At 60.7% G+C, this 14,874-nt stretch overlaps 1 protein-coding gene and 1 pseudogene across 1 annotated transcript in view; one reads left to right on the top strand and one right to left on the bottom strand.

The window, feature by feature from the left end:
- Positions 1 to 665: 665 nt before the first annotated feature.
- LOC112550684 lies at positions 666 to 3,231 on the bottom strand (annotated as a pseudogene).
- A 7,278-nt stretch (positions 3,232 to 10,509) lies between these two features.
- LOC102373112 (mucin-12-like) overlaps positions 10,510 to 14,874 on the top strand; it is a 4,831-nt gene continuing 466 nt past the window's right edge. The window contains exons 1-5 of the mRNA XM_025207128.1: positions 10,510 to 10,546; positions 11,232 to 11,298; positions 11,908 to 12,596; positions 13,744 to 14,070; positions 14,227 to 14,393. Of these exons, the coding sequence (XP_025062913.1) occupies positions 10,510 to 10,546; positions 11,232 to 11,298; positions 11,908 to 12,596; positions 13,744 to 14,070; positions 14,227 to 14,393 (1,287 nt within the window). The remainder of the gene's footprint in view (positions 10,547 to 11,231; positions 11,299 to 11,907; positions 12,597 to 13,743; positions 14,071 to 14,226; positions 14,394 to 14,874) is intronic.

Here is a 14,874-nt window from a genome sequence, read left to right as displayed (position 1 = left end):
AAAGGAATGGAAAGGCAGATGACCCCTGCCCCCAGGCCGTGCCTGCACTGGGCTTCTTAGACTGCCAAGACCTCGCAAGTGTTGCTGTTGCTAGCAATATCCAGGGAGGCCGTGCTGCCGACGAGACCCAGTCTCTACCGTGGTGGTCAACCACATTCAGAAGGTGAAAGGCTGATGCTGGACTTACCTGAAGGGCTCCGAGCCCGTTCTGCACAGCACTATGCAGACTTGCTAGGAGAGTCGCTGCCCAAAAACCAGCTCATGGAGAAGATGAGTCCAAAAGCTACTTGCTAGAGGCACAGCACAGCTCGCGCTCCGTTTCTGCTTCGTATCCGCCTTGCTCCTCCTGGTCTCACCCTGAAATCTGCTGCCGGTTGGTCCGTAGTGCTGCCCACGTTTTCCCTAGGCAGGTGCCCCAGGATAACCGTGCTAGACTTGGGTGCCAGCAGAGCTTAAAGTAGGGGTTTGCAAAATACAGCTCACAGACTGGATCCAGGCCACTGAGGATGGATTTTGTCTGGCCTGCAGCGGGTCCCTCGGTCCAGCCTGGCCCAGGCGTGGGGGCAGTGGTGACCCTGGGATCTTGGGGCCGTGATTGTGATCCACTATCTGCACATCCCTGCAATGGATGTGGCTGCCATGGGCAGGGGCGCATGGGGAGCAGATCATAGCTCAGCCCCAGCGCCACGCTCCCATTGCCCCAAGATCCTGGATGCAGCTCCCTGCCCATCCGTGATCCCAGCCCGCCCCTGCTCGTGGTCCCATCGCACGTAGGGAGTTTTAGTGAGACGTTGCATGGGGGGTTGTGCTGACCTGGCCTGTGACAGCTCAGCACAACTCCATATGCGGCCCGTGGGTGCAAATAATTGCCCCCCTGCCAGCCTAAAGTCTCTACACCAGCTGTCTGGGTGCTGTGAGGTGAGTGGCAGATGTGTATGTGTCCCCCAGGCCTTTGGTGTGGTTGTAGCACAAGAAAGGAGACTCCAGGATATTTGTCACTTCTGCAGGCAGGACTTGAAGCCGGGCTGGCTTGGCTTCGAAAGTCCCATTCGCTCACGTGCGGATGTGCAGCTTACGCCTCTGCTGCTGTCGCTCGGGCTGGGGCAGCTCTCCAGTCTGACCTCGGCAAAGCTCTTCTGCGCCGCAGGAGACCTGCCCGTGCAGAGTATGGGACCGGGCAGGCTGCGCCCGTCGTCCGTGATCGCTCCAAACCGCGCAGCTGAGCCGCGTGGGCATGCAGGTAGCTCACCTCTCTGGCTGCAGCTTGCTCTAAGAGCCCTCTGGCGTGGGGTGAGCCAGACCTCCAAGGGCTCGGTGCAGGGAAACCACCCTGGTGGGTTTTGAAGACACATGGGTGCTTTGTCCCTGCCTGGACGCTGAAGCTGCTTGGGCTTTCCTGGAAAGCACCGATGCAAACAGCTGCGCAGTGCAGTAGATGGGCAGCACAGCAGGGCCGATCCAGCACTGGGATAAAATGCTGGTGCCCTGACCCCTGTTGTCCGTAAATGCCTCAGAGGAGCAAGCGCAGATTTATAGGGGGGAAGCCGGGAAGGAAATGAGAAGTGATTCACCCCCCGCCCCCCAAGTCTAGGCATTGCTGCATGGCAGAGGACCAAGTAGTCGGCTGCCAGCCCCAGCTGCTTCAGGGGGAACGTGCAACGAAGTCTAGCAGACAGTGTCCGCCTCGCTCGCCCAGAGCAGCAGCCGGCAGTGACTGCGATGACCAAAAGGCCTTTCATCTGCATTAGGATGAGCAGGAGCTTGTGAAAGAGAAAATGCCCAGCCCAGGAGTGTGGGTGTTCGCCTGGGATGTGGAAACACATGGCTCCCTGCTGCACCACGGTCTTCCTGCTTGGCCCTGGGCCAGGCTCCTAGGCTGACACCCCACAGCTTTAGAAGCACGGGGTGGATAATCACGCCCTGAACAGACCTGGCGGTGCTGGCAGGAGCCCCAGGTGCACAGGCAAAAAGTTTCTTCGCTAGTCGAGGCGAGTTCATCGGGGGGCCCAGGATGAGCAGCACGACGCTGCTGTTTTAGCCGGGTACCACGCCGCATAGCTAGGCCGGTCTGTCTCCTGTAGCCCAGGGTGTGGTGCTGGGCTGCTAAGGCTGCCTGACCTTTTCCATTAAAAGCCCCTGTTTTCTGTCACGCACAGCTTTGCCAGGCTTTGCATGCATGGGCTTAAAGTTTGTGGTGGGTGAAAGCCGCGGGCTGGAGTTTTTGGCCGTGTCGGAGCAAATTGCAGCCAGTTCAGGTGGAAATGCTTCTGCCCGCTTTTTTGAGGTAGCTTTGAGGACAGGTGGCCCCGTGCTCTGGTGCAGAGACTGGACATGGGATGGCGGCTTTCCTTTCTTCAGCTGACACCCACGTTTCGCCCCTGAGACCTAGGGCAGACTGCGTGGAGGCAGAGCGTTCATTCCCCAGCTGTTCAGGGCCCGCCGTGGGCCAGGGTCAAGCCGAATGGCACCAGTAAGTGCTGCTGCAGACCGCGACGAGGTTGGGAGCTGGGACGGGGAACAGGGAGCCTGCCTGTGCCCACCCTGCTGAGCCCTGGGTGCACGGAGGAGGAAACCTCTGATTTAAATAGCAGGGGGGAGTGAATTTGCAGGGTTTAGGTGGCAGGGAGGGGAGACGGGACACAGGACCTCAGCAGTTGGGGTAAACTGGGAAGGGGAGAGGAAGTGGGATGGGGACAGAGCAGGAAGGATTGTGCTTTGGGGGCGGGGGGAGTTTGTTCCCACTAGAGCAGAGTCCCTGCCAGAGCCTGGAGACCCCCAGGTCACCGCTCTGTCTGCTGCTCTGAACTGCTTCATTGCCTCGAGCACCGGTGGCTTCGCAGGTGGTCTCTACAGCCGGTATTTGGCCCTGCGCGCGTGCACGGAGACAATCGATGGCTGTTCCCCCCCCGCCGGGACGCGCAGAAGGGACCGTGCTCCCTGCCTGAGCAGCAGCGCAGTATTTGTGCTCCTCCTTGTTCAGCGAGTGGCCCCAGGCCTTGTTTACTGCCTGCGAGCCCACCCGCGCGCTCAAAACATCGTTAGCTTCCTCGGGGGACGTTTCTGGTGCGCATCCCTGCCACGCGGCGCGTAACAAATATTAATGGCTCTCGTTAACTCCCCCGGGAGATGAGGGACTGTCTGCGTTTTACCGAGGCACAGAGGGAGGATTGTAAACATCCGCTGGATGCGCAGGAGCTGACTTTTTTTTTTTAATTTTATTTATTTATTTTTTCACCGTGATCAGGCTGTCTGAGCCCAAAGACCAGCTCCGCTGGCTCCGATTGCAAGTGTGAGGGCTCAGCATCTGTGCTACGGCTGGCTGCTGTGGCCAGACACCTAGACCATAACGAGTGTGGAGGGGTAGTTAGTGGTGCTAGCCCGAGTTAGCAATGGGGTAGCACCTTGTAGACTAGTTGTCGTGCCAGGTTGTGAGCGGCCAGGTCTGGGGGTCAGAAGAAGCAACTGGGATCCGAGGGGAGTGTGCAGAGTCTGAATGTACGGGAGCCAGCGGATCCATCCAGGGACCCAAGTCAGAGTTGGGTCGGGCAGAGTACAAGGTACCAGCCTGGCCAGGGATCCTGCAGATCAAAACCAGAGTCAGGTGAAGCCAAACTCAGGGTGCTGGCTCCCCGACAAATCCATAAAAGCATCGGCCAAAGGCAAGTCAGCCTGGGTACAAGACTGAACCTTGTTGCCCCGACGCATCCTCATCTGGATCGGGGGGGTTTATAGGAAGGGGTAAGGGATTAGCTGCCCGCTCTGATTGCAAGGCCGGGTGGGTGGCTAAGCCCAGATCTCGGGTGCTGACCCACTCTGCCTACCTCAATGGTCAGCTGAGGAGGTGGACTGGGACGAGCGGCTGCACCAGGCAGGCTGTGGCCCCCAGGTCAAGGCCACAGCTGGACACGAACTGGCTCGGAGAGGCACGAGCTGGTGTTGTCGGATGCTGTGACTGGCCTGGCAGGGGCAGGGCTGCTAGACAGAAAGGAGAACAGTCATAAGGCCCACGAGTAGTGACCCCCTGGGAAAGCCTCCAGTCTGAACCAGTGGTTCCCCAACTTAGCGGACCAGCAGACCCCCTAGTCTCTCCGTTTCCTCCGTGACCACCGTGCACTTGTGACTGAAGGCACCACTGGTGGCCCAAGCTGAGCCGGCGTCGCACGGGCATCCTATGGCAGAGGGGGGCTTTGTCCAGTTCTGCTGGGCTGCTGTAATCGGTGGGGAAAAAATGTTGTAAAACTCCCAGCTCTGACCCTGCACCAAGCACAGAAGCTCTCTGAAAATCCCCCAGCAGCAGCCCCGAGTCGGCTCTGGAGCACGGCCTGGCCGAGGGCTGAAAGCCGACGCAGGTTGTGCTCGCGGGGTATTTAAAGCATAAGGCTGCTCTCGAGACGCTCTCTGCAGCCAAGCCAATGGCCGGATCCCCAGTGTGGGTGGAGCTGCTGTGAGGGCTAATTAAGGGTACACTTCTGGGAAGCTCTTCAGGTCCATTTTCAGAAGGGACTTTGGTTCCCGTCTGTGTGGTTTCCAGCAAGGCCGAGGCCAGTCAAAGCAGGAGATCTGCATGGGTGGATGTAGGATTTTGGAAAGGGAGGTGCAGCACAAATGGTGCGGTGCATCCTCGCATATACTACAACACACGTTATGCTCCAGTTAATCATCCAGAAGCACGACTGGAAGCCAGGGGCTCGGGGCTGGATGACTAAGTTTAAGATGGAAGCAAAAACGGACATAACTTCATTGCAGTGAATTGAAAACAGTTTGCAGGGCTGTGAAATAGGAGCTTTGTGACCAGGAGCAATTAACAGAGCAGAAATGCAGAAGAAAGGAGAGCTTCAAGGGCATGAAAAGGAACATCAAGCCCATTAAAAAGAAGAGAGGGTCGTTAAATGTGTGGGATGAAGAGTGAAGATGGGATCTGGCAGATGATGACGAGCCATGAAGCCAAGTGACTCCCTCAGTGCTACCTGTTTAGAAACGCTGCTGTCGCAGCCGGGCAGTTGGTTGTAAACTTTTTAAACAGGTCACCAGTGCACCCTCCTTGCATCCACCTGCGGAGACTTGTACTTCCGTGTGCCGCACGAGGGTGTGGACGTGGTTACATCGGTGGCGGCACCTTTCCCCGGCGTAACTGAAGGTGTGGGTAAAGAGGCGAGTTTCCGCAGGGCCGTCCTGGGGGGCAGGGGGTGCTCCAGAAAGAAGGGTGCTTTATCCCAGCGCAATGGATTCCCGTAAAACAGGATTGAGTTACGCTGGTGTAAAGGTGTCTTCCACCCAACTGCAGCCACGTTATCAGTTGTCCTGGCCCCGGCTGGTGGGCCAGACCTCGGGTGTCTAAATCCCCTTGAACGTGGTCACCCCGGAGAGGCTCCGAGCAGGGTTCGTGGCCGTGGCAGCAGCCGGCCTGTGCAGGAGGCTTCCCCGGTGCAGACAGAGCTGCTCTGCTGTTCCCTCCCGTGCAAGGCAGCGTCTGCCCGAGCTACCGGAGGTGCCAGCCCGCCGAGCGCGGGAGGACCTTTCGGATGAGGAGGCTCCCCCAGGAGACACTGGTGCCCTTGGTTCTCACTCGCCCCTTCGCTCCCCGCCTGCCTCGGCTCCGTCAATGCCGTCTTTCTTCGCTGCCGCCAGAAACCCGCTTCCTTCAGGAGCCTGGTGACTCAAAAATAAAACTTGAGAGTATTTTGAGCCACGACGCTGCCTTTCCGTCTCTCCACCTTGGTGGTGTTTGGGGGCTTTTTTTTTTTCCTTTCCTTCCCTGCTTGGAAAGCTGCATTAGCAGTCGGGGCTGGCAGGGCAGCTGGAGCGCACAGAGCTTGGCTTGTCTCCGCTCCAGCGCCTTCCCGGCTCTCCTGCTGCAGAGACGGAGAGGAGCAGCCCACGCCGCAGCAAAGAGGGAAGAGAAGGTCGTCTTGCCAGCTCTGCGAGCCCAGGCGCGGCTGCAGCTCCCTGATCCTCCTTCGGTCCATGCTCCAGCTGGCAGAGTCTTGCAGCTCTCGCACGAGCTGCGCTTTATAGACCCTTGTATCCCTATGAAGGACTGGTCCTGAGGCTGCTGCCTGCCCCTCTTCCACCCCATCCCGGGGCCGACACCATCCCTGAGACCTCATTTTTCCACCCAAGCTTTGGAGAATCCCCATCTCGCTCTTCTCCATGTGCCTCGGGGGACCGTCTCCATCCCAACATCTCCCTCCCCCACCTGCCCCCGCTTGCTGCTCGCAGCCCAACCAGCCCTGCCCTTCGCAGCCAGACTCCTCCAGGGTTTGATCTTCAATTTGAGCCTGGGAAGAAGCAGCGGTGGCAGCTTTGCTGGACCCGAGCTAGCGGGAGCTGCCTGGTTCATAGCTTCCCCCTGCCTTCCTTGGAGATCTCAGTGTCCTCTGGGCTGCTCCTCAGGCTCTCTGCTCAGGGACAGACCTTCAAAGGGCAGCAGTTACTCCACGTTCACTCCTGCATGGACACCCTGGCTCTGCGCCGAGGGCCTCTGACCAAGCGGCTGAGCTTAATCCACTTTCAAAGTGGCCTAAAAATGTGCTTGGTGTGAAGGGGAAAGCGTCCACACCCAGAGTCCTCGTACGCAGTGGGGCACGGAAGAGCTGCTGCAGGAGCTTCGTCATCAGAAGAAGCCCCAAATCTTTGCCGTTGCTTCATTTTCTGTTCGTTTCATGGAAAGTGAGGGTTGAAGGGACCTCAGGAGTCGCATCTAGTCCAACCCCTGCTCCAAGCAGGACCAGCCCCAACTTCTTCATCCCAGACACGGCTTTGTCTACCGGGGGCTTGAACACCTCCAAGGATGGAGACTGCACCACCTCTCTGGGGAGCCTGTTCCAGTGTTTTACTACTCTCCTTGTGAGAGAGTTTCTCCTAATATCCAACCTCAACTTCCCTTGCTGCAGCTTGAGCCCCTTGCTCCTTGTCCTGTCGTCTGCCCCCACTGAGACCAGTCCAGCTCCATCCTCTTTGCAGCCCCCCTGCAGGGAGGTGAAGGCTGCTATTCAGTCCCCCTCGGTCTTCTCTTCTCCAGACTGAATCAGCCCAGGTCCCTCTGCCTCTCCTCACCAGTCCTGGCCCCCAGCCCCCAACTATTCTCATTGCCCTCCGCTGGACTCTCTCCAATGTGTCCACATCCTTTCTGTCGTGGGGGGCCCACAGCTGGACACAGGACTCCAGATGTGGCCTCCCCAGTGCTAATAGAGGGGTCCTTCCCTTACAACCTCCCTTGCGCTCAGCTCGGAGAATTGAGGTGCTTTGGTCCAAGGGGATACACACGTCCCTCCTGCTCTCCTGCAAGAGACGCTCCCCGAGACGAGGGCGTGCAACGTGCCCTTCGTGGTGATGGACACGACAGATGTTGAAGCATGTGAGCAGCCCGGCTGCAGCCCCTCTGCTCTGCTCTGCTTCATCCGATCCACCATGACGCATTAAGGAGGAGGAGAGTCTAGTCTTTCTCCTTTTAGGATTGCGGTGCTATAAAGCTTTGGCCAGGCCTGCGTGTGCTTTAGCTGGGGCCACGAGAGGGTTGCTGCCTGCGCTTGGCAGGGCTGAGAGGGGGAAGGAGCAGCTGCAGAGCAGGGCTGGGGGGCAGGGAGCAGAGATGCCCTCCTGTCTGAGATGGGGAACAGGGCCAGGGGCAGATCAGTCCCTGCCTCTGCCACCGACGTGCCGTGCGGTGCTGGGAGAGTCCTTGCGCCTTCCCTGCGCTGCCAGTTCTGCCTTGGTGCTTGGGAGCTGCTGAAGTTGTAGAGAAGACGGTTCTCCGAGCCTCCGTGGCCCAAGCAATCGCTGATCTCCCCTGCAAGATGGGGGGCGGGGGGTTGAATAACGATAATGGTTTGAAAGCTTCCCTTGCCAGCGGCTCCACCTCGTAAGCTCCGCAGATGGCAGGTCTGCACCAGGCTTCCTGAACTGAGTGAGATTGCAACAGAGGACGAGCTGTACGAACCCGCGGGCTCTGGGTAGAAAGCCTGTCCCTCCTATTGCCACCCAAAGAAGGTGCCTGGGTGTAAAGCAAGCAGAGGTGTGAGGCCTTGGGGGAGCCTCCTCCGCAGAGCTGCCCTGGGATCTTTCCTTGCCTGGTAGGAAGGATGTTGGATTAACAGTGTAGCTGGAAAGCAGCTGCTCTACCAATGCTCCCTGCCCCCTCCAGCACCGCGCTCTTGCGTCAGCTTTCGGTGCTGGGTCTCCGTCCTTCTAGCCCAGAAACCAGGCCACGAAATACCAGTCGCTTCTCCCCAGCCAGCTGTCGTCTTGTGGCCCCCGGCTGCTGCGCGTCGGCTTTGAGCTCCCGTGGGTGTTACCGTTCCTGGCTGGCGACGCTTGGCCTTGTTAGACCGGCTGGCGCGGAGGCTTCGGGGTAACCCGGCTCCCTACTGAGACCTGAGCCTTGGCGGAGGTTGGCACCACGCTGCCCACCCGTCTGATAGTCTGCAGAGCCTGTCTGGTCTGATCTCGGCTTCTGTCTCCGCTCCTGACGAGCCGCTTATCGGGGGAGAAGGATGCTCTTGGGCAGGAGAGCTGGCTTCTCCTGGCTGCTCTGCGAACGTGCCATGCAGCGCTTGGAGCCGGACATTTCTCCAGAGCATCCGTGGGCACCACCTCCCACCTTCTCCCCCACATCGTTCAGGTTCATCTCTCCAGCTGCTGCTCTGCAGGCTGGCGTGGCTGGGAAAGCTGCCCTGGGCTCCTCTCTCCCGCTTGTCACCCAGCCAGGCTCGTGTGTCGTTAGGGCGTTGACTCGCTCGTCCGGTCTGAATCTCTTGGAAGGGCTGCTTGGGCTCTGATGAAAGGCAGAGGGTGCCTGCCAGGCTTGCGGGGTTTGCAGGCTGCTCCGTGAAGCACGGCTGTCCCAGGGCTCGGGGCCTCCTCTCCCATGAACTTATGGGACGGAGCCCTCCACGAAACGCCTGGCCGAGCGGCTCGGGCTGCTGTAGCGTGTGCATTGCCTGTTCCGCTGGCCATCACCTTCCCGCCCCCTGCTCCGGCCTGGCTGGAGACCTCCTCCGCGGATGGCTTGGGCGTGCAAGGCACCGTCCCAGCCGGGACGTGATGCCGTGGGCTTTCGGGACTCCCCGCTGAAGGACCGAGCTGCAGTTTCCTGGGAGGTGCCAGGCTAAGGTGCTTTTGTGGGGGCAGCAGCACGGGTTTGGAGGAGGTGCCGGGTACCCCTTCCACCTGCTGGGACCTGCTGCCACTTCCAAAGAGCCGGGCAGGGCTCTAAGGACAGGAGCAGGAGCAGGAGCGTCTCTCATCTTTGCACGAAGCTGAAAGGGAAACGCTCTCCCTGCCCCTGCTAGAGAGGCGGCTGCGAGCTTCAGCAAGCTCCGGCTCCAGGTGGGTGCGACTTCTCCCGGGTCGCTTTGCAGGGTCGCGCAGACGTCCCTTGAATCCCTGGATGGACAAGTGATAATAAATCGGAGCTTATGATAGGGTGTTCATTTGCACGAGGCTTTTCAAAGCCTGGGTTTGAAGTGGCTGTTTTTGATTTTGAAAGTGGATCTTTGTCCACGCTGGGGAAGCCCGCGTCTCTGGGTGAGACGGGCAGGATGCTGTGGAGGACCCAGACACGAGAGGTTGGAGGGCTACGAGCCAAGTCTCTCCTGCAAGGGCAGCTGAGATTGAAATAGCCCTGAAACCAGGTTGCAAGAGGCCTGGGAAGAGGTGCGTGCTGCAGCCCAGCTGCCTATTGCAGCGATGCAAGCGTTCCCCCCTAAGACAGGCTGGGGGCCTCTCGCCTGCCCTGGCCCTGGATGCACGGCTTCCCACCGCCGCTTCCGACCCCGAGTTGCACAACCTTCCCGAGGCGTAGGTGCCACGTGAACGTGCTGTGCTGCCAGCCTGCCCGGCCCTACCCCGGTTCCTGTTTGTTCTGCCATCCCCGAGCTTATAAATAGACGGGAGCGAGCGGGTGTTTGCGGGGGGAGGACTTTATTCCCAGCCTGCGCGGCCGAGGTCTCGGAGACGACTGGCCTCCTGCTCGGTGTTGAGGCTGGTGGGGGAGTGGCGCTGGAGACGCAGGGTGGGGAACCTGGGCCATAAACCTCCATGCCCCAGCCCCTGGCACTAGCTCTCTCTGCTAGATGTTGCCCCCTTCTGCATCTCCCTGAGGCTATCTCCGGGGCTTTCCCAGCCCTGCAAGCAGCAGAGGCCGAGGGGACAAGCCCGGGAGGATGCTGAGCCACGGGGATATGAAAGGCTGGGTGTTGTTTCACGCTGGGGCGTTGTACTCCTCCTGCCGGCCGGCGTCAAGGAGCCAGGTGGTTCTGGACGGGCTATGCCAACGTGGGCGCCTGTAAGGCCGTGCTCCTGCAAACGCGGGAGCGCTAGCAGCAGATGCAGCATCGCATGCGTGCAGCCTTCCCCCATGGGCTACCAAGGTGGGCCTGGACCTTTTGCCCTTGACTTAAATATGCCCCCTTCCTGCGTGAGGATTAGTCGAGTCGGGTCTGCCCGGTGTCTGTGCCGAACAAACTTGCATCTCTTGGGACCTGGTTTCTGCAGGCGGTTATTCGAGGAATGCAGAGAACACCTCGCCCGGTACGCAAGGCGCAGCGTGAGGGTGTTTGGTGCTCTTCCCCTCAGGCTTCCCGCTGTCTGCTCGGCGCTGTCCAGGCAGATAAGGGGACGTGGGTTTGGAAGGAGGCGGGCTGCTCCTTTCTGTGGTATTTCTGAAGCTGCTCGTGGGTTCCTGGCCATGCAGGAACAAGTGACATTTTGTATTACGGTTCCACTCACAAACAGCTCACAGAGGAGGAGGAAACTTTCCCGAGGTGCTTCATAAGTGTGTTGCACTAGGGAGAAGGAAGGATCTGTGATGGGAGGATCACCTGCAGACCCCAAAGCACTTTTACAAAGGAAGTCGGGATTGCAATCCTCATTTTTACATACGAGGTAATGGTGCAACAGAGATGAAGTGACGTGCCCAAGGTCACCTAGTAGGTCAGTGGCAGAGCCAAGCGTACAACTTGGCAGTCCTGGGTCCCAGTCAGTGCTGTGTTCCAGGCCACAAGATGAGGTGTATGTATTCTCCGGTGATTTGGGGGCATCTTCTCTGCACCGGCTGCCGGTGTTTTCAGATGTGGGCACTGGGGTTGGCCAGTTTGGGGTTTTTTTCCCCCAGGGTTGGTCTCTTCAGTGTCACACGCAGAGATGAAATCGCCACCTGGCTTCCCTGGTTTCACATGCACGGGATTAATTGGAGCTCACGCTCACCCATGCGCCCACTGCCTCCTTCCCAGGGTCCCAGCAGCGCTCGCTGCAGCCCCCGATCGGGCGCAGCCTGCAATGTGCAGGCCCAGAGGCGCGGTGAGCCGTGCGCTTAAGGTGCGTTTTATTTGGCTGGACCCGGCTTTTCCAGCAGTCCCTAGTGCTCCACGGAGCTGCCCCGTGCTCCAGCCCTCTCGGGCGCCTCAAGGGGAAAGAAACCCAGGGATGTGGTGGACGACGACATCGGGTGCCGTACAGAAGTGCGGGTCTGGTCCAGCATGCCCTAGTGCTCCCCGGAGCTGTCCCGTGCTCCAGCCCTCTCGGGCGCCTCAAGGGGAAAGAAACCCAGGCGGTGATGGCTCCGTCGCGATAGCGGCCAGCCGCCGGTATCTGTGCAGCGCATGCGTTACCGGTCCCAGATGCGGAGCGCTCGTGTTTCCGTTGGGATGTGGTGGACGACGACATCGGGTGCCGTACAGAAGTGCGGGTCTGGGGCATCCACCGCTGTCCCCCCTTCTTCTTCCCCTGTGCCTGTATATCAGAGGAAAGGAGGGTGGGAAGGGACCGCGGGAGGTCACATCTAGCCCAAAGCAGGACCAGCCCCGACTCCATCATCCCAGCCAAGGCTTTGTCTACCTGGGTCTTAAACACCTCCAAGGATGGAGACTGCGCCACCTCTCTGGGGAGCCTCCAGTGTTTTACTACCCTCCTATTGAGATGGCTTTTCCTAATATCGAACCTCAATTCCCCTTGCTCCAACTTGAGCCCGTTGCCCAGCTCTGCAAGCAGGATTGCTGCCCAAAGCCCTGCCCTCTGCTGCTGGCTGCTTGTGGGATGCTGTTCTTCCCTCTCCGTCTCGGTGCCCCACAGGTGGGTGGCACGTGCCCGTCTTTGTCACAGCGATGTTACCTCTTTTTCAGCATCTCCTTCTCTCTCCTCTGGACTAGAAGATGGGCACAGTGTCACGGCGCCCTCGGCCCTGCCCAGCACTGTGCCGAGCTCGGTTCATCCCAACGAGACGGGGGGCTTCAGCGCGAAGGCGACGGCCCCTCCTGTGACGGGCAGAGACCGGGACGCGGCCACCGCACAACTCGGCACGACCGGCCTCCGCACGCTTGGACCGGAGGAGCCGTCTCTGCCCCCCAGCCTGCGGGCAGCCACCGAGGCAGAGGGGCTGCAGACTCCTGTCGCGACCAGCGCCCCAGATGCCACAACAGGGCTTGGCAATGAGAGCCAGGCAGCCAACAGCAGCTCGGACGTCCCCTCTCCTCCTCCGACCGCCAACACGACGGAGCTCAGCCAGCCGGGCCATGAAGGGGCAGAGCCCACCGGCACCCCCGGCCAGCTCAGCGCCAGGACGGAGGCTCCAACGCCCTCGACCCCCCAGGACTCGCCAGGTGAGACCACCATTCACCGGTGCACGGGGCGCGAGCAGGTCTGCCCTCGGAGGCACAGCCGGGGGACGCAGGGCCTAGTCCTGCGTGCTGCTGGGTTCCCATGGGCTGTGTTTGGAGCCAGGGTCCCCCCCCAGCACCGCTGATCCCTGGACAGCCTCGGGGAGCAGGGAGGCCACCCCATCCCTCCACGCATTGCAGCTGGGAGTGCAGTGCGTCGGGATCTCCCTGCCTGCAGCTGCCAGCTTAGCCGTTCTGACCGGTCAGGATTGGGCCAACGCCAGGGCAGGCCCGGGAGCTGATGCCCTGCCCCGAATCCCCTCCACAGGGAGCAGGGATCGACCCTGCCTGAGCTGGGGTTTCGGCGCGTTGCAGCCGACCAGACTGGATGCGTCTGGGCTGGTTTGGGCAGGGCTGATCCTGCCTCGGGCAGGGGTTGGGCTTGGTGCGAGCTCTGCAGGGCCCTTCCAGCCCCGCTGCTCTGAATCTGTGGGTGCCCTGTCCTCCGCACCTCGTTGCATGGGACTTTCTGGCTATTTTTGCCACCGAGAGCAGCAGTTGTGCTCCCTGGAGGGCACCATCACGTGAGCAGTTAGTTGTTCCCTTTCCCAGGCTACATCTCAGCTCTTAGCGGTTTGCAGGCAGCCTCACAGCAAGCACTTCCTCTCTGGTGCGCTTGTGGGGACCCCGCTGCCAGGGTGGGGGGGGCTGACAGCCTGTCTTGAACCCCTGGAGCATTTTTGCACAGAGGCCTTGGGGGCAGATTCCCAGATTGGCGCCCTCCCCGCGTCCAGCCGGGCGGCATCGGACCCACAAGGAGGGAGGGTGGGCATTTCCCTCCCCACGTGGAGCTCAAGGGGACCTCCCTGCACACCCATCAAAGAGGCTGCAGCCCTGAGTGCCCCCCAGGCTTCCACAGCCCGGCCAATGGCATCGCAGTGTGGACGGGCATCCGTTAGCACGCCACCACTAATGGTGTCACGGGGCAGGGGTTTACTGCCACAGCCTGGCCAATGGCATTGCGGTCGTCTCCGGGGTGGTGGGAACCGCAGAGCAGCTCCTCCTCCCGCCCTGCTCGCGGCTCCTGCTGTGGGTTCAGGCAGGCTCCGGCTCTTGCTTTGAGGGGAATTGGCCACTTTTTGTCCTGCAGCCACGCAAGGCCGTGCCCAGCCGCCCTCGGGGTTCAGCACCTTGGGACCCACGACGGGCAGACTCGACCCCGTGCCCGGGACAGCCCACGAGGGTGCCACTAAAGAGAGCAACACAGAGCCTGCCACCATCCCTGCCACAGAGGCTGGGCTGGCCACCACTGCCTCCAGCACCACCACGGGCACCTCCGTAGCTGCCTCCACCACCACCACCGTCATCGCTATCGGTACCACCATCGGGACACCCCCAGCGGCTGTGACACGGCAAGCAGTGGACCCCGTGCACGAGAAAGCGCCAGTGCTAGACGTGGGGGATGAGGAGGATCAAGGTAAATGCTCTGAGCCCCACGTGCTCGTCTCTGCCGCAGAAGGTAGCGGGGCAGGAGGGGAGGTCAAGGGGTGGCCGCACTGCTCAGGGGAGCCCCTGAATGCAGCCGGGGTGGACCGTCCCGTGGCCTCACTCTCTCGCTGCTTTCTCCCAGCAGAGCTGCCCAGCTCGCCCGTCGCGGGGGCGGCGGGGGCCGACCCCCTGGTCATCGCTGTCATCTCCGTCTTCATCATCATGGTGGGTGTCCTGGGCCTGGTGGGCTTCCTGAAGTACCGACAGCACAGCAGCCGCATGGAGTTTCGGCGCCTGCAGGACCTGCCCATGGTGAGCAACGGGCCCTGAGCCTGGTGGGTGGCTGGGTCCCGGCTGATCCCCGCCCAGCCTGGTGAGCAGCAGAGCGGGGTGGAGGGAGGGATCTGGGGAGCCGCCCTCGAGGCATCTGGGTAGGGTGAGTTAGAGACACCCTCCCCGCTGCAGAGGACGGTGAATAAATCACGTGCGCGAAGTAGAGCAAGTGCCGCCCAGACTCCCCAGCGAGCAGCTCCATCCTCCCTCCCTCGGTCCCTGCTCTGAGTTTACAACACATTCGACTTTCTTCCTCGCTCCGGCTCCAGAGCGTCTGTGCCGTGTTCCTGGGCGGCTCGGGATAGACGGCTGCCGTGCCCCACCCCAGAAACGGCTGCCATTTCATGGTGGATGAAGCAATGGTCAACCCATGGGGAAAAAAGATGCCTGGGGTGGTCGCCCTGTGCAAGGAGGGATGGAGAAGAGGGATCTCGAGCCCAGATACCTCCGGGGGAGGCTG

Source organism: Alligator sinensis, unplaced genomic scaffold (genome assembly GCF_000455745.1).
Source record: "Alligator sinensis unplaced genomic scaffold, ASM45574v1 scaffold781_1, whole genome shotgun sequence".
Lineage (NCBI taxonomy): Eukaryota > Metazoa > Chordata > Crocodylia > Alligatoridae > Alligator > Alligator sinensis.
This window is presented reverse-complemented; position numbering and strand designations above follow the sequence as displayed.